Here is a 26,915-nt window from a genome sequence, read left to right on the forward strand (position 1 = left end):
AATTTGGGCAATAATTATATGAAATATTCATCCCCTCCCCCCTCCCCTCTGGTAATCTGACCATGAATCTTTCCATGTCATGAGCTGAAAGAGCAAACCCCAGGAAAGTTTGTTCTTATTTAGGGTTCTGCTCCACTTTTGTTTTTGGGTGGGTTTTCTTTTTTCTAAATCTTCAGGATGTGATTGAGGGCTGCATTGAGAAGCAGGGAGGATAATCAATTGCCTAGTCTAAGACCAGTTTTTATTGTGAAGGATTCTGAAAATTCTTCCCAGAAGTTAACCTCGGAACTTACGTCGGTTAAAGTTTGTTCAGTGTCTCTTATTAATTTGTAACGAAGACCTTATGATCCGAGGACTTGCAGAAGTGTGAATCTGCGGACAGTCTCTCTCACTTCTGTGACTGGAGCAGAGAGTTGTTTATTAATGATTAATTACTTTACAGTGCCGAGTCTGCATTTACTGAAGACAGTGTATTTCTTTCCAGCTCACTGCCACCTCCCGAGCGTCCGGAGACACCGAGCAGGAACACACGACAGGCACTGCAGAAAGCTAGCTCCGAGAAGGTGCCGCTACCGCTGTTGGACTCCAACCAGCAGGGGCCGACCACCAGGAACAGGAGTTTCCCGGGACCGCCACCTCTCCCTCCTCCGGCCGTCCCAGAACTGGTGACACCACAAACTGGCACGTCACGTCCACAGACTCCGAGGCCGAAAACACCCGTTTCGAATGCCCAGCCCGTCACTACCAGGGCGCAGACGCCGAGGCCGGCGAGTCCCGTGCAACTGCCAAAATTGAAGACGCCCGTCAAGATGTCAGCACCGAAGTCCACACCCGCCGATTCGGAAGTTCCGCGGGCACAGTCGCCGAGCCCTCGGCGTGGGAACCGACCGAAGTCGGCCCCGGTGCCGGACCCGCGCCCACAGAAATCGACCGCCGACTTGCCACACGTCCCGGTGCTGAGATCCCGCGCGTCACGTCTCTCGCTCGATTTGGGCCGACGAGATGCTGCCGCACACTCTGTTGGGACGCCACCTTCTTCCCCTGCGAAGGTGAAAAAATCGGTGCCTCCAAAAGGCAGAGCGGCTCCGGAGTCGGAGAGTGAGGAGGAGAACGAAACGAAGCTGCACCAGACGCGGAGCAGGGCAAAACAGCAGACTGGAGTACCCGAATGCGGTTCTCACAGTACCGACATCCTGCAAGCTGGAAATATGGTGTCTGCAACTAAGGGTACTGAGACGATGACCAGAGGAAGTGTTGTAGAGACTGTAGATCCAGAAATCCATAAGACTGACAAAAAGACTGAATACGCAGCTTCTGACAGAGATACTGAGCCTCTCGTGCAGGCATCGAAGCAAAAGGTTCAGAAAGGGAAATCAAATAAGAAAGGACACGGTGAATCGAATGATGTGCCACCTGTAAGTAGTGTGGTTGCACCTGCTGTTGTGAAGAGTGAAGATGCAAAACCAACTAAGGGGAACAGGAACAGAAATAGTGGCAGAGCATCTGACAATGTGACCGTCACAAATAAGAAAGGCCACGGCGAATCGAACGATGGCCTGCCTGCAATTTGTGTGGTTGCACCTGACGTGAAGAGTGAAGACGTAAAATCCACTAAGGGGAACAGGAGCAGAAGTAGTGGCAGAGCACCTGACAATGTGACCCTCACAACTGAGGAAGGAGGAGCTGATGTGAAGACTGTTCCCAAAGTGGAATCTTCACCAAACAGGAAGAAGAGTAGGACTCCATCCAAAGGCAAAGTAACTTCAACCACAGTCTCCACCAGCAATAGTAGCAGAATGAGTTCAGCTCCAGAAGGGTCAGAGTGTGACAGCGGCAACGTTAAAACTCGGCAAGGCGTGGAACTCGAGGCTTTGCAGTGCATTAAAACTGAACCTGTGGACGATGTGACAGTTGAAGATCTCACTCGGCTCATTACTGCCGAGAAGCAGTCGCCCGACAGGAAAGTTTCGAAGTCGAAGAAGCCTCTAGGGGAAACTAAAGTGGTGAAATCTCTTGCAGAATCTGTGTCGGATGTCGAAGTGAGCTCACGCGTAATCGCTCCTGCGACTAAACACGGCGGAAGCAGTCGGAAGAAGGAGTCCTCCCGACCAAAGTCACTGGTGTCGAAAAAAGAAAATGTAAGTGTATCGGCTACGGAAACTCGTGTGGCTGTTGTTGTCAAATGTGTGAAGAATAACTCAAAATCCAAGAAACCTCAGTTACTCGAGAAGATAGAGAACGCTAAAGTTGATATTCCAGCAGAGGTAGAAAGCTTACCTTCAGAAAATATTGTGCTGTCTGTAGACGAGGATACTGTGAATGACGATGATGACGCCGATGCCGACGATGACGATGACGATAGTAGTGAAAGTGACGACGATGACACCGATAGCGAAGATGACGACTCTGAGGAAGGGGAGGTTATCGGTAGAACGAGATCTGAAAGAAATCCAGATGGTACGAGAATGTTCACTGTCACTCACAGGCTTCGTGCAATGCCTATTATTAGATTCAAACCGAAGAGCATCAAAAAGGTTTCTAAAAAGAATGTACAAGAATCACCTGCAAATCAGAAAGCTGAAGCGGTTCAGTCCAGTACTCCGACACGCAAAACTCCCGACACTCCAGCATCTGGAAAGGCGAGTGGGGCGAAGAAAGTAAAAAGCAAAGTGAAAACACCATCAGCAGAAGGACCCGGGGTGAGTGAAATTTCAGGAAATAGCGACTCGGTAGGCTGTCAGGAGGGCAGTGAACCTGCAGCTTCTGGCGGAGACGTGCCGGCACCTCCGGCAGGTGCAAAATCTCCTCCCAAAAAGCGTAAGAGCACTCCGAAGACAAAATCTACAAAAGAAGTGGAAACAAAAGGTAACACAGTTGGAGAAGCTGATGTGGACCTTACTCCCACGAAGAGACGGGAGCCAGAAATATTGGACGGTGATGTAGTGCCTGACGATCTCGCCAGATATGAGCCTATCGTTCTTTCCGAAAGTGAACGTGAACATCATCTGGGAGGAAAAGGAGAGGCAGAACAAAAGTTATCGAAGATCAGTGACAGAACGAGGCAGAAAATAGGACGTCTGAGTAAAGGTGACAGTCCAGAAGGCAGTACGGATTGGAGACTATCTGTTGACTCAGTAAGTATTTTGTTACCTGAAATGGACAGTAATGCCGATTTGAAAGTTTTGGAAAGTAAAAACCAAAAAACGCTACTCGATAGTAGTGTGCCTACGACATTAGGTGAAGTTTCTGTAACTGCAGAAAGTAGTGTGACAACTCCAAAACTGAAGGGTGTGAAGTTGTCAAAGAAGAAGAAGGCAGGGCGACAGAAGAGTCTTCTGGATAGCCCGGTTGTTGCAACTGCAGAGCTCGGCAGTCAATCAGTTTTGCTGCCGTACCCTCTGGATAGCGCAGCTGGTGACAGCGAAAGAAAAGAGAAAGATGAGGTGATCACCGATGCCATTGTTAAAGCCTCCCCGACAGAGTCAAAAGCTCTGAACCAAAAAAAGACTACCTCTGTGACAAATTCTCCCATAAAACGGGATCCACTAAAAACCACTCTAGAGAGTATCGACGGTGACGAAAAATCTACTTCGATATTTTGCGACACTGTTCAGAAAGCTCTGACAGCCGAGGTGAAAATTGTGCAACGGAAGAGGACTTCATCTCTTACAGATCTCACTGCAGAAATTGATACACCATTATCTGCTACAGGTGGTGTCGTAGAGTGTAACGTAACTGAAACTGGCCATAAAGAAATCTCTGAGAACAGCAGAAAGAAGCAGCAGAACAAGACCAAAACAAAACAGAAACGGAGTGCATCTGCTACTGCTGTTGTCGAGAAACTGGAACCTCGCACATCCACCTCTGTCAGTGTGGAGCGAGTTGTCACAGTGGCAGACGTGACGGATTTGATTGCTGACGGTAGTGGTAAGTCCCCGAGCAAGTCAAAATTGAAACGCAGGAGAGCTGCCTCTGCCTCAAAAGCCTCGGAATCACAAACCGCACCGACAGACAATACGGTGAAAGTGGTAGACGGTTCAGTCGGTGCGATAGCTAAAAGCTTGCCAGATACCTTGAAGACTTCCAAACAGAAGAAAACCTCTTCCACTGAAAATTTGACTGAGAGATCTGACACTGGTGCACCTGTTGTCAGTGATTTACTAGAACAAAATGCACAGATTTTCCCAAGAAGTCCAGCTGTTGATTTCAGTGAGAAAATAGTCCCGAGTAAGCCAAAAACTTCTAAACGGAAAAGGAACTCTTCCGTTACAAAGCCTGTCCCGACATCAAAATTAGTGGCGGATGCTATCGACAGTGAGGTAATACATTCCGTGAAGGAAGATACGACAGAACATTCCACAAATGAAAGGACACCGAATGGAATTGACTCTGTTAAGGAAGATGTGGGGACACTGCCAGAAAATTCTGGGCACAAATCTGCCTCCGTTAAGATGTCTGCAACATCTGACTCGATGCCATCTCTTGCGGACAGTGGAAAGGAAAACACAGATGTGACAGGAGAAGCTATAAATATTGCTGCAAAATCGATGCCGAGTACTTCTAAAAAGAGGAGAAATGCATCCGGTGCTAGAAAGTCCAGGAGATCTACTTCTGCAGAGGTGCCCGTACCAGAGTGTGGTGCCACAGTGGCCGATGCGGCAATGTGTGCCGATACTGAAAATGAGGAACTTCTCGAACCTCGGGCACGGTCGTCAGAAGTCAGTGTCTCCGATAGTGAGAGTGGCGTGAAAGAGCACGGGAAGTTGGAGGTGAGCACTGTAACCACAGTGATCCCCAATGGGAGCCCTGTTTCTGCAGACGAGGTGCACTCCGAGAAGGGTCTCATCTTGGCCGCCATGAAGGTTGCAATGATGGGTGCAGAGGTTCGACCGTCTGCGACAGTTGACGATAGTGAGAACGTGCACGGGAGTTCGGGCGGCGGGAAAACTGCACGAACCGGCACCGGCCGGGGTACGACTCGGTCTGAGGCTGACGGGAGGAACCTCTGCGACGATCGGCGGAAGGTCTGCCGGCAGTGCGGTCGCGACTTCACCTCGAATTCCTCTTTCTGGAAACACATCCAACGGCACTGCACGAGCCCGTGCCGGGTTACTCTGGCACCCGTCTCGTGTTCTGATGTAGGAGGCCCCCTACAGGTCGAGAGCGGCCGTACTGGCAGAGTAAACGACGTAAGCAATTCGGCGGAGGAAGTCCGAATCGCTGTCGGAGACTCCGGTGTCGGGATTTGCACCGCAGTTGCCGACATTGCGAAAGACTGTGAAGGTGTGGCAGAAGTAAAAAATACGGAAGACGGAAAGGTTAGCAGTTCTGGTGACAGTGGTCTAGACGGAGAAGATGCCAATATTTTTGTGCCGGAAAGTGTCGATGTATCGGAGGTGAGTTCTACGAGTGTAACGACAGAAGGGGAACAGGTTGAGAGTACGCACGTGAAGGAAGTAAACGGCGAGGCCCCGGAAACCTACGAGGTTAGCGCCGAGCGTCCGGATAGCAGAGTTTCGGAGGATGCCGACGAGATGCCTCTCGCCCGACTCCTCACCGGTGAACGCATAGTGTCTCCTGAAGTGTGTAATTTACAAGAAAATGAAGGAAAATCAGATTACCGGCCGTGCAGTGTGACATCGGAGGATGCGGAGAAGGCACTGAGTGTAGCTTACAGAGTGGAAGCCGGAGGTAGAATTTGCTTGACAATTTCTTCCGGTGCAGTTACCGGTAAAACGTCGGGCGACACAGTTAGCTCCGTTGCCACCGACGTGACGGTAGACGTTTCACAGGGAGTGCCCTCTGACGAGTCACTGTCGTCCTCCGAAGATAAGGACAGTGGCACCAAGGAGCCAGGCTCGACAGAAGAAAGTGAAACGGTAGAAGAGAGTAGCGAACAGGATTTGTCCAATACGTCAAAGTCGGACGGTGTCAGTGACTTCAATGGAGCGATAACACGAGCAGAAATCGGTGAAGAGGATTTGCCCGGGAGACCAAAGGTGGGCAGTGTCGATGACTCTGACGGAGTGGTAAAACGCGAAGATGATTTGCCCGGTAGTTCAAAGCGGGATAGTGTCAGTGACAGTGTGGTAACACAGTCAGTTTCATCTGCAACGAGTGTAGTAGCTTCGGAGGGGGACAGGTGGAGAAGTTTGGCAGATGTGACGGAGGCAGCTCTGGGTCGGACTGAACGTGAAGAGGTGGAGGCTGCAGACGGCTCAGTGGAAAAGGCAGCAGATGAAGAACCACCACCAGATGGAAACGTCAGTTCTGACTGTTTTAAGGATGCCGACAGGGACAACAGCAATCTCGATCCCGTAAGTATCGGTTACTCTTCGTATTATCGACGTAATCGCACGTATGAGCTTACTGATTTTTCCACATCGCGAAGGAATGTGCTGGGCCAGGGGCTGCTGTCCTTATTTTGTGTGGGTGGAAGGGAGGAAATTTCGTAATGTAACTACTAATGATGTTTATTTTGATCAGTGGTTTTTGAGCGGTATAGTTCAATTCTGAGTCCAACTAAATATTAGATCAAAAGAGCAGTTTTTGTTATACTGCGAGAAAATGATAGTGGGACTAAGGTTTATGTGTACAAAACAAGCCACATAATTATTGGGTTGTACTAGTAATGTAGAAATGTCAGGTCAGAGCAGTAATCTAGTGAAAAAAGAGATGATTTCGTTGTTATTGAGGTGGCATTGCTCTCACCTGACATATGTATACTATTCATACAACCTAAATGAATTTTGTAAATTGTTTGTACCTGTTAACCTCGACCCCCACCCCTCTTTTTTTCCCTTAAGTGCTGAATTTGGACATATTGACTTTAGTAGCTGCTTATTAAATTTTTCTTTACCTAATACAGGTATTGATTTAGACAGTGAAAGGAAAAGTTTTGACTGAATATCGGTACAGACACGCAAGATATCAACCTCAGATTTTTTCCCAATTGCTCCAGATATTGAAACCAATTTTCAGTGCTCACATTGTCAGAAGGAATGAATGTTAGCCTGAACTGTCATTTCCTGCAACTTTATCTTAGACATAATGGTACTAATGCTTTTTTAAAAAATTGGGACCCTGTACTTACGTTATGGTATTTCATAGCTATTAAAAAGAAAAATACATGTTACAGTTTGCAGGGGATGATTATAAATGAAACAAACAATGTTGTGTATGTTCTGCATCGGTACTGTACCCTCTTTGATGATTGTATTTTAAGCTGAATGACATTTCTCACTGCTATTATCCATTGTTTATTTGAGAGAACACTCTCTCATCTCTCTCTCTCTCATGATGTTGCACACAGTCTGACCTGGATGTGTGTACAGATTCAGTTGAGAAGTGCGCCATAAAGCTGTCGTATTGTGGATACTGGCACTGGGACGGAGTTCTGGTTCCACAGGTTCCGTAGAGGACAGACCTGGTGATCTTACTGGTCACGGGGAGTGCCTCGACATCACACGCGCAGTTCGTAGAGATGTACGTGGACGAGCACAGTCCTGTCTAAAATGGGCACTGTGATCCTGTCAGATGAGAGGTAAGAAATGAGAATGCGGCAGGCGTGTCGCGTACAGTCGCACTTGACGGTTCCCTGTGCCTCGAATCTGGGAGTAACTCCACTGGCTCTCTCTGAAACAATGGAAGAATTGGACTTCTCACCAGTTCACCGCAATACTTGCTGACGGTAGTCACCTGGGATAATGCAGAACAGTCGTTCGTCGCCGAACGCGGTGCGGTGGCATTCGTCAGCAGTCCGTGCTTCCCGATCTCGGCAGCGCTCTGAAAGAGGCCCTCCGTATCGTGTCGTTAATGGGACGGAGGCCTTAATGGCCGAAAGCTTTAATTGTGAGAGTCTTTTTGTTCTGCCTATCTGCAACTCGGCATCTGTGCTATTTCACTACGTGTACTACCAAACGACTGTGCCAGAATATGGGACACATTACCCAGTCCGATTTGTAGGTTGCCTATCTATTGGCTTCCGAGGGCAACATAAATTTCATTTTCAGTACTTTGTGTAATTATTGGCTGAATGTAGAAATTTAAAATGTTCTCATAATCTGCTCGTTAAAAGGTATAATGTATCTTGAAAATGTAGTACACTAAGACAAATATTACAGCTAAAACTGTATATTTGTCTTAAGGCAACTCTACTTCTACATCTACACTCTGCAAACCACCACGAAGTACCAGTTATTACTGTTTTTTCCCATTACATTCACGTGTGGAGACGACACGAACGATCGTTTAAATACCACCGTATGCGCTGTAATCGTTTAATCTTGTTGTCGCATTCCCTATCTGAGCGGTATGTAGGAGGTTGTAGTATATTCCTAGAGTCGTGTATTTAAAGCCGGTTCTTGAAACTATGTTGGTAGCCACTCTCAGGATGGTTTGTCTTCAGTAGTCTGCCAATTGAATTTCTTCAATTTCTCTGTGACACTCTCCCACAGATCAAACAAACGTGTTACGCCCTTCTCTGTACACGTTCACTATCCCCTATTAGTTCTGTTTGGTGCGGGTCCCACACACTTCAGCTGTATTCTCGAATGCGTCGCGTAAGTGATTTGTAAGAAATCTCGTTTGTAGAGTAATTGCACTTCTCCAGTATTCTACCAGTAAACCAAAGCCTGTCACGTGCTGTACCCATGACTGAGCCTATGTGAGCATTCCATTTCATATCCTTACGAAGTCTTACACCCAGATATTTTTATGAATTGGTCAATTCCAACTGTGACTCACTGATATTGTAGTTACTGGATACCACATTTTTTTCATTCCGTGAAGTGCAGTCGCAGTTAGTCGGTACGCGCAAATTGCCACGGCCTAAAGAATACACAAATAGCTTAGGGACGCAGCAGTGACGTTGTACTGTGCCCAGTTTTCGTTTGACAGAGCACGTACGTTTTCTCGTGGTGAGGTGCAACAAACACGAATACGACCACTTCGTTTGCCTCGGACAAAATTTGTACGTATTTCGTCTGAAGCGTGGAACTTACTCCAGAGACAACTCTGCCTCTGATGGAACAATTTGAAATTCTATACATTGTATCACTTACTTTTCATCTTACATCCTCAACAGTCTCACAAAACACAACTTTGTTAAAAACTATCTGATTTCGAAAAGCATTTGACTCTTTACTGCAGTTATCCTTATTGTCAAAAGTATCATCATACAGAAAGTGGAATTTGTGACTGTATTGAGAACTTTTTGGCAGGGAAGACACAGCACGTTATCTCAAATGGAGAGTCGTCATCAGGTGTAGAAGTAACTTCAGATGTGCCCCAGGGAAGGGTGTTGGGACCCTTACTGTTCATGTTTTATATTAAAGATCTTACAGACAATATTGATAGTAAAATCAGGCTTTTAGCAGATGATGCAGTAATCTATAATGTAGTACTATCTGAGAGAAGCTGCATAAATATTCAGTCATATCTTGATAAGATTTCAACATTTGTGCAGATATTGGCAACTTTCTCTAAACATTCAGAAATGTAAAATTGTGCATTTCACAAAATGACAAAAAGTTATATCGTATGACTATAATATCAGCGAGTCACTGTTGGAATTGGCCAACTCGTACAAATACCTGCGTGTAACACTTTGTAGGGATATGAAATGGAGTGCACATATAGGTTCATTAGTAGGTAAAGCAAGTGGTAGACTTTGGTTTATTGGTAGAATACTGGGGAAGTGCAATCAGTCTACAAAAGAGATTGCTTACAATTTAATCGTGTGACTGGTTCTAGAATATTGTCGAAGTGTGTGGGACCCGTACCATATAACTGGAGATATCGAATCTGCCGGTGTAAGCTGTCGGCAGCACACCCGTCGGCAGAGATGTATTGCAAAGATCGACAGGCGACGGATCGAGCGCGCCTGCCAGGGGAGAGACCAAAGATGCACCGACAAGCGACGCGCCGCCAGCGCCCTCTCGACAGCTAGTGTTTAGATCGCTGCCGCTGTCCGGAGGTCTTCGGTCACTAGCTCAGTCGCTCAGTCTCGCTCGCAGAGTGGGCTCGGGCTACGACAGTACATAGTGACCAGAGTAGTGTTTATAGTGGGACTTGTACTTCACCAGCAGAGAGGCTAATGTAGCCTATTAATGAGGAGCTCGTACCACAACATGTCATCATCATAATCATCATCATCATCATCATCATCATCATCAGTGTTCTGCCTAAAGGCAGGTTTTCACTTCTCCAGGCTGTCCGGTCTTCTGCCATTCTCTTCAAGTCTGCATAATTTCCTCTTCCCTTTATGTCGTCTATCGTCTTGTATCTCCTTCTTCCCCTAGGTCTCCTGCAAGCACTACCTTCTCAATGAATGTCCCAACCAGTTCTTTTTCCTTTCTCTTACAACCTTCAGTAGACATCTTCTCTCACCAACCCTTGCCAATACTCTTTCACTACTCACTCTTTCCATCCAGCTTATTCTCTCCATTCTCCTCCACATTCACATCTCAAATGCTTCTAACCTTTTTTCATCCTCATCTCAGCATCCTTGTTTCTGCCCCGTATAGTGCCACACTCCAGAGAAAACATTTGCCAATCCTTTTCCTTAGGCCTTCATCTGATTTGCTACATAAGAGTCTCTCTGTCAAATGCCTCCTTCGTAATGGCAGTTGGAATTTTCACCTTCCAGTGACATCTTAGGTCTGCAGTTGTTGTGCTTCCAAGTTATTTAAATGCACTTACTTGGCTAATGGTAGACTGTCCTATTTTAATATTGGATAGTCTGCGTCTTGCACTGATAACCGTACTCTTTGTTTTTACTGTGTTTATTTGCATCCTGTATTCCACACAAGCTTCATTCAGATCTTTCAGCACGTTATTTACTGTCCACTCACTTTCTGCCACCGATACCGTGTCATCGGCAAATCTTACACGTTCTATTCTCTTTCCACCAGTACATATTCCTCTTTTCCCATCTAAGCCTTTCGCAATAATCTCTTCCAGTTAAACGACAGTGGGGAAAGGCAACAACCTTGTCTAACACCTCGTCCAATGCTGCTTCCTTCTGACATTTCATTTGCATTCCTTATCGTTACTTTCTGATGTATATATAGATTCTGTATCAGTCATCTCTCTTTCCAATCTACTCTTTTCCTCTTCAAAATATCCATCAGCTTGTCAAAAGCCTTTTCTAAATCTATAAAAACAGCAAAGATTTCTCTACCTTTTTCCACATGTCTTTCCCCTATAGATCTTAACAGGCCATTAGCATCTCTTGTTTATTTCCTCTTCTAAATTGGAACTGCTTCTCTGCAATCTCTCTGTCCAGCTTGTCATATAGCCTTCTATTCAACACTCTCAGCAACACTTAAGCTGCATGAGACATTAGACTATTGGTCCTATACTCTTCACATTTTTTAGTGTTTCTCTTTTTCTCTATTGGTATCATAACTGTTGCAAGGAATTCCTCAGGCCATTCCCCTTTGTCATATATCTCATTACAGAGGTAGACTATTTCTTTTCTTGGTTTGTTTCCCAGACTCTTCAACAGTTCTGCTGGCAAATCGTCAATTCCACACGCCTTGCTATTCTCCATCTCCTTCAGCACCTTTTCTACTTCTGCTTCCAAGATGGTGAATCCCTTTCCATCTTCCGGGACATGTTGCTCCTCTTCAACCTTAATTTCACTTTATATTTCACCCCCCTTATACAGACATTCCATATATTCTTGCCATCTGTTCAAAACCTCCTGTGGTTCTTCTGCTAGAGTACCATCCGCTCTTTCTATTTCCATGTTATTCCTCTTTCTTTTACGTTCAACAATCTCACTAGCCACTCTATACATCATTTCATACTTTCCCTCTTTCTCCATTTTCTCTATTTCGTCGCATTTCTGTTTCATCCATTTTCCCTTGCTTCTTCAGCTTCTCTTCTTAAGTCATTATTCAGTTTCCTGTACCTCTTTTTGGCTGCTTCAGTTTCTACATTTTTCCCCATTCCTAGGTTGTGGTCTGAATTAATATCCGCTCCTGGATAACCTTTGGCATTCTTCAAACAGATCCTAAACCTTTTTTGTATTGGGATGTAGTCCAACTGATATCTTTCCCTGTTCAAATTTGATATCCATATGTAACGTCTCCCTTTGTGGTGTTCAAATAATGCGTTACCCATTGCTAATGAATTTTCTTTACAGAAACTAATTAGTCAGTCATCTCTCTCATTTCTTATTCCTAATCCAAATTTTCCTACTGTATCTTGATCTCTTCCTTCACCCACCACTGCCTTCCAGTCGCCCATCATGATAATGCAGGCATTTCTATTTTCTTTCTCGATGAGTTCTTGTATTTTCTCATAATATTCTTCCACTTTCCCAACTCTATGCTGGCTGGTTGGCATATATACCTGTATTAGAACCAAATCTTTTGAACTACTCTTCAGTCGTATCATCATCAGTCTTCCATCAATATATTGTGCATTGATTACCTTATTTTTCAATTTTATTTCCTATAAGTATTCCTACTCTGTTTTCACCACTCTTGATTTCACCCGAGTAAAAGAGCTTATAATCTTCACTTTCTATCTTCCCATTCTCTCCCCATCTCATTTCACACAAACCAAGGGCATCTAATCTGTTCCTTTTCATCTCCTGTTTTGCATTCTCTGGCTTTCCTGCTTGCAGTAGTGTCCTCACATTCCATGTTACAATCCTTATCTTTCCTTCCTTCACTGTCCCTTTCTTCCTCTCAAAGTCGTCTACTCTCAATGTGTTCCCCTCCCGGAGATCCGAATGAGGGGAAGTTCTAACTCCGGAATCTTTCACATGGAAAGACGTACCATGTACTGCATGGGAATGTAATGCGGTAGTTTCCCCGTTTCTTTCCACATAGGCAGTGGGTTGCCCAGCCTAAAACTCAGCCACTCTCTAGGAGTCAGACGCAATCTGTAGCTGCCCCTCTGGGGTACAGTCGCTACTTGTACTCTTTTTGTACCAAAGGAGAAAAGGTGCCTCTTCCGCCAGCTTCACCGTTCCGAAAGACTCTTTCTCCACTGTCACTGCAGTTGAGGTCTTGTACATATGACGGGAAAAGGACATGGTGAGGACAGGTTTGGGATGGGAAAGGAGGAGCGATAGGCCATTGTGGGACACACTGTCTGACTCCTCCCCTTCTGGCAGCTAAGCTACCGCCGGCATAGCCCCCCGGAACCAGAGCACTCAAACCTCCTCGCCCACACGTACGGTGCTACGTTAAGGCGGTGTCCCCTGAGGAGGCCACAACATGTGGAATCTGTTGAAGTTTAGTTGCAGCTGTCTGTTCGAGTAAATAAAGAACCGAGTAAATACACGTGTGCATTTGTGTTCTAGGGAGAGGATACCGTACACCCGAAACATCCTCTCCTGCGTTTCCTACGATACGAGACTCTACAGTGGCAACGAAGACACTATATTGAACGTGTACAGAGAAGGGCAGCACAAATAGTCACAGGTTTGTTTAATGTGTGGGAGAGTGAAGGAACTGAACTGGAAGACCTTCTGAGGTAGACGTAAACTACTGCAAGAAAGTCTGTTAACAAAGTTTCGAGAACCGGCTTTAAGTAACGGCTCTACAAATATACTAAAACCCCTTACGTATCGCTCACGTAGAGATTGTGAGGACGATATTAGAATAATTACTGCACGCGCAGAGGAATTCGAACAATTGTTCACCCCACCACTCTCGGTTCTTGAATGGAACAGGAAGAAACCCTAATAATTGGCACAGTGGTACCCTCTGTCGTGCACCTTGCGGTGGTTTGCAGAATATAGACGTAGGTATAGATCCCGACAGCAGGTCCTTTTGCCTCGAGTACCACTTTACGGTGCCGAGATTGTGCACTCGACTTTTGTACCGATCGCAACTGACCGTACACTCGTGCACACTTCTGTAGGGCTACTGCACGTAGGAAGGAGGGTGCTACAGCACTGACTTAATGGCGACACCTCAATCTGTAAAGTACGTTATCCACCCTTCATGACATTAGACTCAAACTTGCTCCATTTCTTACCTCTACCAGACACCTATTAGTGTGTCCGTCTCTGCCGTAATGGTAGCTCGCACTCTACTGACGACACTTTTGGTGAGACGTCTGGGGAGGAGCAGCAGCATCTCTTCCCTGTGAGCCGAAAACGGAGAATTAGGAGGGGTCCGGAACGATAGTTGACGTTCCGACTCGTCCCGAAGGTGACCTCCTGCGTTTGGGTCGAGACTGGGAAGGCCGGCCTGTTTTGGGAACATTACCGCTGAGAAATGATCACTTCAGAGATGTCCCTGTACGACAGGGTGCACTGTCGTGCCGATACTGACAGTCATTGTCTCTGAACTGTTCGTCCACTATACGCAGTATATGATCCTGTAAGATGTGTGCGTATCCTTACGCATTTAGTGTTTTCTTAAGTGCGGTAAGGTGACTGCAGCCTAACCACGAAAAACACTCCTGTACCTTAACACCGCCTCCTCCTTATTTCACTGTTGGCACTACAAATGATGCCAGGTAGTGTTCTCTAGGTATTTGCCAAACCTTAACCCTTTTATCAGATTGCCACAGGGAGTAGCACGATTCTCCACTCTGAATCGCTCATTTCCAGTCGTCCAGCGTCTGGCGGTGTCGACCTGAATGTAACCTCGAGTGCCATTCGCCGCCGACTACAGAGACTACAGAAATGTGTGGCTTACGAGGAGCTGTTCGACTGTCATACCGCATTCTTTTTGTTTTTACTCCCTAGGCACAGTCGGTGTGCTAGCTGGACTGCCGGTAACACTTTGGAACTCCCGAGTGATTCCTTCAGATGATTCGTGTAATTTTTAACAGTCACCCTACGTGGTTGTCAGTCCCTGTCTATCAGTTCGTGATGTGTACCCGGTCTCAGTTTAGCCACATCTATCCCCTCGCTTTCCCACTTTGCTTCAGGAACGGTAGACTCGGACAGCTGTAGAAGCGTTGAAATGTCCCCTGTCCCCAGTGGGTTTTTTACTCGGACGATGTGCAGCGCGCGCTCGACATTGGAAGTTGCAGTCCGCCCCCGGTAACTGAGTGGTCAGCGCGACAGTATGTCGATCCTAAGGGCCCAGGTTCGATTCCCAGCTGGGTCGGAGGTTTTCTTCGCTCGGGGACTGGGTGATTTGTGGTCCTAATAATCATCATTTCCCCCCCCCATGAACCATGGACCTTGCCGTTGGTGGGGAGGCTTGCGTGTCTCAGCGATACAGATAGCCGTACCGTAGGTGCAACCACAACGGAGGGGTATCTGTTGAGAGACCAGACAAAAGTGTGGTTCCTGAAGAGGGGCAGCAGCCTTTTCAGTAGTTTCTAGGGCAACAGTCTGGATGATTGACTGATCTGGCCTTGTAACAATAACCAAAACGGCCTTGCTGTGCTGGTACTGCGAACGGCTGAAAGCAAGGGGAAACTACAGCTGTAATTTTTCCCGAGGGCATGCAGCTTTACTGTATGATTACATGATGATGGCGTCCTCTTGGGTAAAATATTCCGGAGGTAAAATAGTCCCCCATTCGGATCTCCGGGCGGGGACTACTCAAGAGGATGTCGTTATCAGGAGAAAGAAAACTGGCGTTCTACGGATCGGAGCGTGGAATGTCAGATCCCTTAATCGGGCAGGTAGGTTAGAAAATTTAAAAAGGGAAATGGATAGGTTGAAGTTAGATATAGTGGGAATTAGTGAAGTTCGGTGGCAGGAGGAACAAGACTTCTGGTCAGGTGACTACAGGGTTATAAACACAAAATCAAATAGGGGTAATGCAGGAGTAGGTTTAATAATGAATAGGAAAATAGGAATGCGGGTAAGCTACTACAAACAGCATAGTGAACACATTATTGTGGCCAAGATAGATATGAAGCCCACACCTACTACAGTAGTACAAGTTTATATGCCAACTAGCTCTGCAGATGACGAAGAAATTGAAGAAATGTATGATGAAATAAAAGAAATTATTCAGATTGTGAAGGGAGACGAAAATTTAATAGTCATGGGTGACTGGAATTCGAGTGTAGGAAAAGGGAGAGAAGGAAACATAGTAGGTGAATATGGATTGGGGGACAGAAATGAAAGAGGAAGCCGCCTGGTCGAATTTTGCACAGAGCACAACATAATCATAACTAACACTTGGTTTAAGAATCATGAAAGAAGGTTGTATACATGGAAGAACCCTGGAGATACTAAAAGGTATCAGATAGATTATATAATGGTAAGACAGAGATTTAGGAAACAGGTTTTAAATTGTAAGACATTTCCAGGGGCAGATGTGGATTCTGACCACAATCTATTGGTTATGACCTGTAGATTAAAACTGAAGAAACTGCAAAAAGGTGGGAATTTAAGGAGATGGGACCTGGATAAACTAAAAGAACCGGAGGTTGTACAGAGATTCAGGGAGAGCATAAGGGAGCAATTGACAGGAATGGGGGAAAGAAATACAGTAGAAGAAGAATGGGTAGCTTTGAGGGATGAAGTAGTGAAGGCAGCAGAGGATCAAGTAGGTAAAAAGACGAGGGCTAGTAGAAATCCTTGGGTAACAGAAGAAATATTGAATTTAATTGATGAAAGGAGAAAATATAAAAAATGCAGCAAGTGAAACAGGCAAAAAGGAATACAAACGTCTCAAAAATGATATCGACAGGAAGTGAAAAATGGCTAAGCAGGGATGGCTAGAGGACAAATGTAAGGATGTAGAGGCCTATCTCACTAGGGGTAAGATAGATACCGCCTACAGGAAATTTAAAGAGACCTTTGGAGATAAGAGAACGACTTGTATGAATATCAAGAGCTCAGATGGAAACCCAGTTCTAAGCAAAGAAGGGAAAGCAGAAAGGTGGAAGGAGTATATAGAGGGTCTATACAAGGGCAATGTACTTGAGGACAATATTATGGAAATGGAAGAAGATGTAGATGAAGATGAAATGGGAGATATGATACTGCGTGAAGAGTTTGACAGAGCACTGAAAGACCTGAGTCGAAACAAGGCCCCCGGAGTAGACAATATTCCATTGGAACTACTGACGGCCGTGGGAGAGCCAGTCCTGACAAAACTCTACCATCTGGTGAGCAAGATGTATGAAACAGGCGAAATACCCTCAGACTTCAAGAAGAATATAATAATTCCAATCCCAAAGAAAGCAGGTGTTGACAGATGTGAAAATTACCGAACTATCAGCTTAATAAGTCACAGCTGCAAAATACTAACACGAATTCTTTACAGACGAATGGAAAAACTAGTAGAAGCCAACCTCGGGGAAGATCAGTTTGGATTCCGTAGAAACACTGGAACACGTGAGGCAATACTGACCTTACGACTTATCTTAGAAGAAAGATTAAGGAAAGGCAAACCTACGTTTCTAGCATTTGTAGACTTAGAGAAAGCTTTTGACAATGTTGACTGGAATACTCTCTTTCAAATTCTAAAGGTGGCAGGGGTAAAATACAGGGAGCGAAAGGCTATTTACAATTTATACAGAAACCAGATGGCAGTTATAAGAGTCGAGGGACATGAAAGGGAAGCAGTGGTTGGGAAGGGAGTAAGACAGGGTTGTAGCCTCTCCCCGATGTTGTTCAATCTGTATATTGAGCAAGCAGTAAAGGAAACAAAAGAAAAATTCGGAGTAGGTATTAAAATTCATGGAGAAGAAATAAAAACTTTGAGGTTTGCCGATGACATTGTAATTCTGTCAGAGACAGCAAAGGACTTGGAAGAGCAGTTGAATGGAATGGACAGTGTCTTGAAAGGAGGATATAAGATGAACATCAACAAAAGCAAAACAAGGATAATGGAATGTAGTCTAATTAAGTCGGGTGATGCTGAGGGAATTAGATTAGGAAATGAGGCACTTAAAGTAGTAAAGGAGTTTTGCTATTTGGGGAGCAAAATAACTGATGATGGTCGAAGTAGAGAGGATATAAAATGTAGGTTGGCAATGGCAAGGAAAGCGTTTCTGAAGAAGAGAAATTTGTTAACATCCAGTATTGATTTAAGTGTCAGGAAGTCATTTCTGAAAGTATTCGTATGGAGTGTAGCCATGTATGGAAGTGAAACATGGACGATAAATAGTTTGGACAAGAAGAGAATAGAAGCTTTCGAAATGTGGTGCTACAGAAGAATGCTGAAGATTAGATGGGTAGATCACATAACTAATGAGGAAGTATTGAATAGGATTGGGGAGAAGAGAAGTTTGTGGCACAACTTGACCAGAAGAAGGGATCGGTAGGTAGGACATGTCCTGAGGCAGCAAGGGATCACCAATTTAGTATTGGAGGGCAGCGTGGAGGGTAAAAATCGTAGAGGGAGAGCAAGAGATGAATACACTAAGCAGATTCAGAAGGATGTAGGTTGCAGTAGGTACTGGGAGATGAAAAAGCTTGCACAGGATAGAGTAGCATGGAGAGCTGCATCAAACCAGTCTCAGGACTGAAGACCACAACAACAACAATCATCATTTCGTCCCCATCGAAGCGCAAGTTGCCGAAGTGGTATCAAATCGAAAGACTTGCACCCGGCAGACGGTCTACCCGACGGGAGGCCCTAGTCACACGACATTTACATTTATTTATTGGAAGTCACTGACCTCCCGTTCTGCTGTCGCTGCTTCTCTACTGACAACCTGGTACTCCTCGTCTCCTTTTATACTGGTGGGTGTGGCTCTCGTGACATTTAGTGGTCAGTTCCACATTACGTAGGGACGTCCGGATATTTTTGATCAGATAGTATATATAGAGAAAAAGGGTAGCATCGTCATCAGTCTTATGATCAAATGGAGGAGTCTTCTAGTCAGATGGCTGGCTTGATGTTTGTGTCTTGTGCAAACCTCTTCATATCTGCAAAACTAGTGCATTCGATCGTTTGAACATGCTTTCTGTAGTCATTAACAAACTATGAGTACCTCCTCCCCTCCTTGCCCTGCTCAGTCCCTCCAGTATGCAGGGAGTCACTTCTGTTCTGAGAGAGAGAGAGGGAGAGAATTGTACAGGCATTTGGCATCCCATAGAAAGATGAGTGTAAGGAAATAAGGCTTTTTATTGTCTACTTAGAAGCCTTTGGCAGAGAGAAGTGAAATTATCTAAATTAAATTCCTGCAACAAACAGTCGTCATCCCCTCTGTAGTATTAAGATATAGTGCATGCGAATAGCTAATTGCACCTTTTCCTTTTTGTCGAAGGTGGTGTTCTAATGACATTCGTTACAGGTCATCGAATCGCCAGAACAGACAGCAGTGGCCTCACCTAAAAGGAAAAACAAAAAACAGGAGCGTCAGCATTGGGCTGCGGCGAGTATCTCTCTGCAGACAAATTCCAATGCACCGGCCGTCACTGCAGGTAAAAAAAAATACAACGGAGACTTTTGGAAACTCTTCCTAATGTTTTAACAGAAGCACATTTTGTTGGCTCGTGATATTACAAACATCAAAAAATGTTTTGCATTATCCCGGTTCCCAGGGTTCCTGAAGATAGACATTGATTGTGGATATTGTATCACAGACACAGTCCCTTTGACTGTTCAGTGATGTCACTAAACCCACCCAAAGGTGTAAACGACCATGCATGAGTAGCGCCTATTAGACGAAGGGGGTCTGCAAACTGATCGGTTCCAGTCATTCCACCAGGAAGGGGGTACACGGCCCCTGTTTGTAATTTGACTGTGTCTAGATCACCAAGGAAGGGCTCTCAACAATCGAAGTGTCCAGGCGTCTCGGAGTGATCCAGAGTGATGTTGTTCGGACGTGGAGGAGATACAGAGATACAGAGAGACAGGAACTGTCGATGACATGCCTCGCTCAGGCTGCCCGAGGGCTACTACTGCAGTGGATGACCGCTACCTACGGATTATGTCTGGGAGGAACCCTGACAGCAACGCCACCATGTCGAATAATGCTTTTCGTGCAGCCACAGGACGTTGTGTTACAACTCAAACTGTGCGCAGTAGGCTGCACGATGTGCAACTTCACTCCTGATGTCCACGGCGAGTTCATCTTTGCAACAAAGACACCGTGTGGCGCTGTACAGATGGGCCCAACAACATGCTGAATTGTCCGATCAGGATTGGCATCACATTCTCTTCACTGACGAGTGTCACATATGCCTTCAACCAGACGATTATCGGACACGTGTTTGGAGGCAACCCGGTCAGGTTGAACGCATTAGACACTCTGTCCAGCAAATGCAGTAACGTGGAGGTTCCCTGCTGTTTTGGGGTGGCGTTATGTGGGGCTGACATACGCCACTAGTGGTCATGGAAGGCGCCATTACAGCTGTACGATACGTCAGTGCCATCCTCTGATGGATAGTGCAACCGTATCGGTAGCATATTGGAAAGGCATTACTCTTCGTGGACGACAATTCGCACTCCCATCGTGCACATCTTCTGAATGACTTCCTTCAGGACATCGCTCGACTAGAGCGGACAGCATGTGCTCCAGACATGAACCCTATCGAACATGCCTGGGATAGATTGAAAAGGGCTATTTATGGACAATGTGACCCACCAACCAGTCTTAGGGACCTATGCTGAATCACCGTTGAGGAGTGAGACAATCTAGACCGACAGTGCCTTGATGAACTTGTGGATGTCGAATACAGGCATGCATCAATGCAAGAGTACGTGTTACGGGGTATTAGAGGTACAGGTGTGTACAGCAATCTGGACTACCACCTCTGAAGGTCTCGCTGTATGTCGGTACAACATGCAATGTGTCATTTTCATTAGCAATAAAAAGGATAGAAATTATGTTTATGTAGATCTCTATTTCAATTTTCTGTGGAGGTTCCAGAACTCTCGGAACCGAGGTGTTGCAAAACTTTTTGATGTTTGTATTACTTCTGTCACAGCGACAGGTAAGTAGTGAACATACATTAACCTCTTTACTCGATAAAGTTGGCTCGATTTGCAGTTGGCGTTGTATGAGCAGTAGGAATCCTGATGCATTGCAGTTGGCAGTGTTCCCCTGTTATCTACTGGCTACAAGCAGACGGCAGCGGGTGCATTTGTGGTGTGGCACTTTTGCCATAAGGTGACTCAAGAACTGTATGCTAGTGGAGTGCAGCTACCCTTCTTTTTAAAAGGTTATTCGACAGTGTATTTTGATATCTTATCTATATCTCTATGTAACCACCGTTGAAATTGCAACGCTTTCTGTGTACTCATTTGCCACCAATTTCTTCAACCTGTCAGTAACATGTTCTTTCAACCTGTTGTCATTTCAATAATGGAAAAAAATTGCAATTTGGGGGAAAAAATTTTAATCACTCAGGGACATGTCCAGGCTATGAGGCAGACGTTCAAAAGGTTCTCACTTACTCCTTCATCAACAGAGGAGAATGCAGGGGCGGGACATCGGGAAGAAGTCCGGTACTGTCGCATGACAGTCTCCTGTGTTTGTTTTGAACATATACGATCCCTCCTTCTGACATAAAGTCAATGATTAGAATTCTCTACTGATTTTGAAACAGTGTGGCTGTAACGTCTTTGTTTTTGTGAATGATACCGTTCTGTTGACTGGCGCCGGCCGGAGTGGCCGTGCGGTTCTAGGCGCTGCAGTCTGGAGCCGTGAGACTGCTATGGTCACAGGTTAGAATCCTCCCTCGGACATGGATGTGTGTGATGTCCTTAGGTTAGTTACGTTTAAGTAGTTCTCGGTTCTAGGGGACTGATGACCTCAGCTTCAAGTCCTATAGTGCTCAGAACCATTTGAACCATTTTTTTTTTTTTTTACTGGCAGTTCGGTTCTGTACTTTGGTGCGAAAACAGAGTCTTGTCACAAGTAACAACAGGTTTCAGAAATCCCTCGCCATTCTTGTTGTACCGAATGAGCAAATGTCAGTCCAGCTCCCATTCATTGTTGCATGTGTTCATCTGTCAAAAGTCGAGGGACTCTCCTGGAACACCATTTTCTATAGCTCAAATTACTACTAGCAATTTTGTTAAGAGCTGATTGTAAAATGTCAGTAAAGCACGGCACCACAGTCGAGAGGTTGTTTGACATCCATACTGTTGAAATTTTCTTTCTGTCCTCAATTGGAGTTCATCAGCCACAACTGAAAGTGGCCCTATGATTCTTCGTCACAAATATTCGATCAGTCACCATTAAACATGATGCACTACTTTTGAACTGTTCGTTAATTATATTTCCTTATACTTTGGTTATCTATCTGTAAATTTTGATAGGGTGGACATTTTTTGCATTCAGAAACTGTATTACACTACTAACTCTAACATGGTAAATTTTGCTACATAGCATAGATACGTAGTAAATGGCCATGCCTGCTTGCTTTTAGTGCCATACTGGCACCAACGATATTATTATATTGTTATTATTATTATTATTATTATTATTATTATTATTATTATTATGTATTTCACCCCCAGGTAACACAAATGGTATGACCAGTTTTGACTAACTACTAAGTCATCATTGCTTGGTCTATTCAAAAAGAAAAGAAAAAAAAAAAAATTATATGACCCGAGGCTGAAATACATAATATAATAATATCGTGTGCCTGTTTTTTCGCAATGCGGTATGTGGAAGTGATTTCTGTTGCAGGTAAAATGACAGATTATGGAATTTATAATCATTGAGCTATTATTTGGTTACTGCTTTATTATTGAGAATGACTTTCCTGTTATTTTTATTGTTATTTTAAGAACTGAAGAAGAAAATAAAATAAATTCTGTCAAATCTCTTTTCAATACATTGTTGTTCACTTCCTACTGGTGGTGGAATTTTTAGTAACTTCCGAACTTGTTCACTGCTCTTCATTAACTTGTGTTTCTGTCAGCTCTAGTCTGATTATTTCTCCTTCATCACTACCATTTCTCTTACAACCGACAAATGTATTACATCGAATAATGATCCTGTTTGCGGTAATTGAAGTTAAATGCCTTGTAAGTTTTTTAGATTATGAAAATTGTGTTTCGTAATGGATTCTTGCCCTTGTCTTTACTCAACATTGTATAACTATTTCTGTATACTATTTTTCTGTTTTTAGATCCTCAACCATTAAAAAAGTCGAGCAAGAAAAGTGTGAATGGCAGGGAGGCAGAACATGCCAGACAGGCTAGTCAGGGCTTGGAGGGGTCGGGTTCGGGCACCTCCGAGGGGGAAGAAGATGTGCCTCTGTCCTCACTGCTCAGGACTGTAAAGGAGTCTCGGAAGGTCGGCTACGAAGAGCCAACTGAGGTGCGTCAAGAAAATGTGGAAGGCCAGCTGAATGTCAGTATGGTGGTCAGCTGTACTCCCGATGTCACTCGAGGGAGGTCGCCGCGATCAGGGGGGGAGTGTGCTGCAGCTGCCGAGGAGGCGTGTCACACTTCCAGCCTGACCGAAGTGGAAAAGCCTACGTTTGAAAAGTGTGCCACAGAATCTGGGGGAATAACAGTGGACTCGGCAGAGGACAACGAGGAGGTTGCGACTGTCTGTAGTGTCGAGAAAAGCTCGAAAGAAGTTGTGGACGTAGTATCCACTGACATCATTCCGGACTTTCAAATACCCTCAGAGGCTAATGAAGTGTATCGCACATCCTCAGAATCCTCATCGAGCAAAAGGAAGAGGGCTTCTGAAGAGGACAAGGATGATTGTTTGATTACTGATACTGTTGCTGCTGCTGTTTATACTGTAGTGGGAGGCGAAGCCAACTCAGTTGCAGATGTTCAACCCTTTAAGGTGGCAAGAAAAGATGTTCCGATCGATAGTACCTGTCCGGAGGACGAGAATGCGGAATCGTCAATATTAGTGAATGAGAATACTCAACTCGGATTGGCAGGAAATGTGGAGCGACCTGCATCTTACGACGGTTCGAGCGAGTTCGAAGAGGGGACCTGTATCGAGGTGTCTGCTGCAGTTCGTCTGTCGGACGAAGTGACATCACAACGTGTGGACACACCTGAAGTCGGTGCAGAGTATGCGAATGTGCCGGAAGTAACCACCGAACTAGCCCGTACTAGTCTCGCACGGGTAACTGCAGAGCAAAACTCTGGCGAAGTTGCAGTTTTGTCACACGGCAGCTTCGAATGTGCAGAGCCGGCAGACACCCTTCAAATTTCGGACGATCAGAGTGTTGTCGATCTTACTCCTGAGGAAATTCAGAATTTACTGCCTCCCTTGCACACCAGTCCTAAAATGGACTCTGTCAAGTTTGGCAACACGCCTCTAGATAGTGAAGATTTGACTGCCTGCTTTAACGCCCCGTCAGAAACTCTGCCTGACCCGGAATTTCTTTTTGCGGACTTACCGGTGCCCGTACATTCGTCGAACACGTGTGACGGTAGTGTGCAGCCAGAGGTAAATGTTGACGGAGTCCCAACTGTAGACAGACCCGAAGCGGCGGCGCAGCTGCCAATTACAGACAGACTGCAGCCAGATTTCTCAATCAGTATTCCCGAGTGCGGAGACACGTCAGTGGGCAGTGGAGAGGAAAATGCAGAGGACATTTTAATAGGTGGCTTACCGCCACACGGTGAGGAGGAAGCATCGGAGGTTAACGTAAATATAGCTGGAGGTCTGTCTGTGAAGGAAGTTGAGCCACTGGCAAAAGGTGAAGGGCAGTATGGTGACGAAGAGGAGAGGACATCAGAGAAAAATGACGAGCAGTTTGTATACCACTCGGAGTGTGCAGCCGTCGAAGGTACTTCCCACGAGAGCTGTCCCGACGTTTTGGACAGAGGAGGAGATGAGATTTATGAGGATGAGAAAAGAGGAGAGGAGGAAGGAGTAGCAGTCAATAAGGTGATGAGCGGTAGAGGAGAGCAAATATTTCAGTTACAAGAACAGTTGCCAGCAGCAGAACAGCTAAAGGACAATTGTATAGATGTTACTCTCAATGATTCAGTGGCACTGGTTAATGTTACAAAACGAGAAAAGATTGTCACGACGTGCTCTGCAGAGCTGGACATTTCTGACCCGAGGGACTACCGAGAGCAAGTTTTCCGGACCAGTTCTGACAGTGATAAAAGTCCCGATAAATTGCAGCAGGAAGAGAAAGCTGTAAAGCTGTCTCAACGTCGGAAGCAACGCAAGCGAAGGAACAGTGCCAGGGAGAAACTGTTCGCTACAACTGACAGCAACGAGGCTCCGAGTGATGGTGGCAGTACGGACGGAAATATGTTTTCAAAAGTAGGAGTCGCATCTGGACCCGCCAGTTCTCCTGTGGTACAGTCCAGAGTGATGGGACAGTCTGACGGTGACTCCTGTGGACATCCATTCACTGAAAAATTGGGAGAAACTACCGATGAAGTGGGAGTCCTCTGTCCTATACTGTCTGATGCGACAAGAGGTGCACTGGAGAAAGACACAAAAACATTCTGTGTGGAGAACTTTCCTATAGGAAATCCAGATTGGGGCTACGAGAACATACTAATGAAGGAACCTCCGTTTAGTGACCCGGCAGATGCCTTTGTAGGAAAGCCTGAGGTTGCGAATCCTCGGGTCGACGTTGTGAATCGGGATGTGGCGCCACTTGCTGATGGCCCCATTACTAAGGAGTTTGATACCTGCAAACTATTGGTGGGTGTGGAGATGTTACCTGACAGTGTTAGAGATTATAGTACAGGGAGTCATACAGACGAGAAAAATAGAGAAAATAAAGATGACACACAGCTGTCACCGCAACCAGTTGTTGAGGCATTTGACAAACTACTCGGGGCAGAGGAGAGTGATTTGCCAGAGATTCAGAAGTTAGTCACCGAAAGAGATGACAAAACGATAACTGCAGTAAGTCCATTAGCTCCTTTTGACAGTAAGGCTGTTAACTTACGTCCTGAACACACAACTGTTGCTCGAGAGGGAACAGATGTTAGTTCTGACAACAGAGTGGGAGACATTGCCGAGATTTGGACGCGAGATGCTGCCGTGCCGGGAAAAGTGGCGGCCTTGGGGAAAGGTGGATGTTCGTTCGAAGTCGAGTGCAGCACTAAAATTTGGGAGAATGGAGATCTGCGGCCAATTTGTAAGCAGGTGTCAGGGGAAGTCGAAATCGATGTCGGTCGTGGGACCCCGGCACCTCCTAGCAGTCCATACGGTGTAGCGAGTCTGGAGCTCGGAGAGGAGAATGTTCGGCATCTGCAGAATACCGAAGCTCCTAATATGTTCGAGCAGAGAGGGGATGACAATGACAATATATTCGGAAAGATTGCCGAAGAAGCATTGCAGACAGATAGTCACGGAGCTGCATTGACCGAATGTGAGACCGTCTTTTGTGAGCAGAGTGAAAGGCAAAACGAGGACGCAAATTTCAAATTGAGTGACGAGGCACGGGAGCTACAGGACCGAGAGCAGTCAATTCTCACAACTGACGACACACTCGGAGCCTTTTCCAAGCTTTACGAGGTACCAGGCGAGAGTAGCGACTTCGCAGCAGACACTCGGTTCGCGAAGGTGACGAACGAAGTATCCGATACGAGTGAGCTCTCGCCGTCGATAGTACGCTCTGCGACTGGAGAGATACTTCCAACTGAGGAGTTCGTGAGAAAGGAATCGGATCCTGTCACTGATGAGAGGTCACTAAAGGGGAAGCGCAAGAAGAGAAACAGAGAGAGGAGCAGAGTGTTGGTGGCTGCGGAGAGCGCAGACAGCACAGTTGCAATAAAGGGAGACGATTCTTCCCGTATCTTAGAAAGGGACGATTATTCGGTGGCCCCAGAAATCGATCTGCCTGTAATGGGAGGAAAGTTTGCCACAGAAACAAGTCTGGCCAAATGTGAAGGAGGTCAAGAAAATATAGCTGGTATGAGCAACCATCCTGCAGAGTGTGTAGTTGGAAATACATGCCTGCCAGAGACAGTGTCAAAATCTGAGGGGATCCCAGAGATACTGGATGTTATACCTAATATTTCAGTGCATGGGAATGTCAGAAGAGTACAGAGTCCTAGCTCAGAGCTGGAGATTCAGAATTTCTCAAAGCAGACAAAAGATGGGAAAGGAAG

At 45.6% G+C, this 26,915-nt stretch overlaps 1 protein-coding gene across 1 annotated transcript in view; it reads left to right on the forward strand.

The window, feature by feature from the left end:
• LOC126426611 (uncharacterized) overlaps positions 1-19,368 on the forward strand; it is a 245,328-nt gene extending 225,960 nt beyond the window's left edge. The window contains exons 21-22 of the mRNA XM_050088503.1: positions 485-6,317; positions 19,189-19,368. Coding sequence (XP_049944460.1) covers positions 485-6,317; positions 19,189-19,368 — 6,013 coding nt within the window. The remainder of the gene's footprint in view (positions 1-484; positions 6,318-19,188) is intronic.
• The last annotated feature ends 7,547 nt before the right edge of the window (positions 19,369-26,915 follow it).

Source organism: Schistocerca serialis, chromosome 11, assembly GCF_023864345.2.
Source record: "Schistocerca serialis cubense isolate TAMUIC-IGC-003099 chromosome 11, iqSchSeri2.2, whole genome shotgun sequence".
Lineage (NCBI taxonomy): Eukaryota > Metazoa > Arthropoda > Insecta > Orthoptera > Acrididae > Schistocerca > Schistocerca serialis.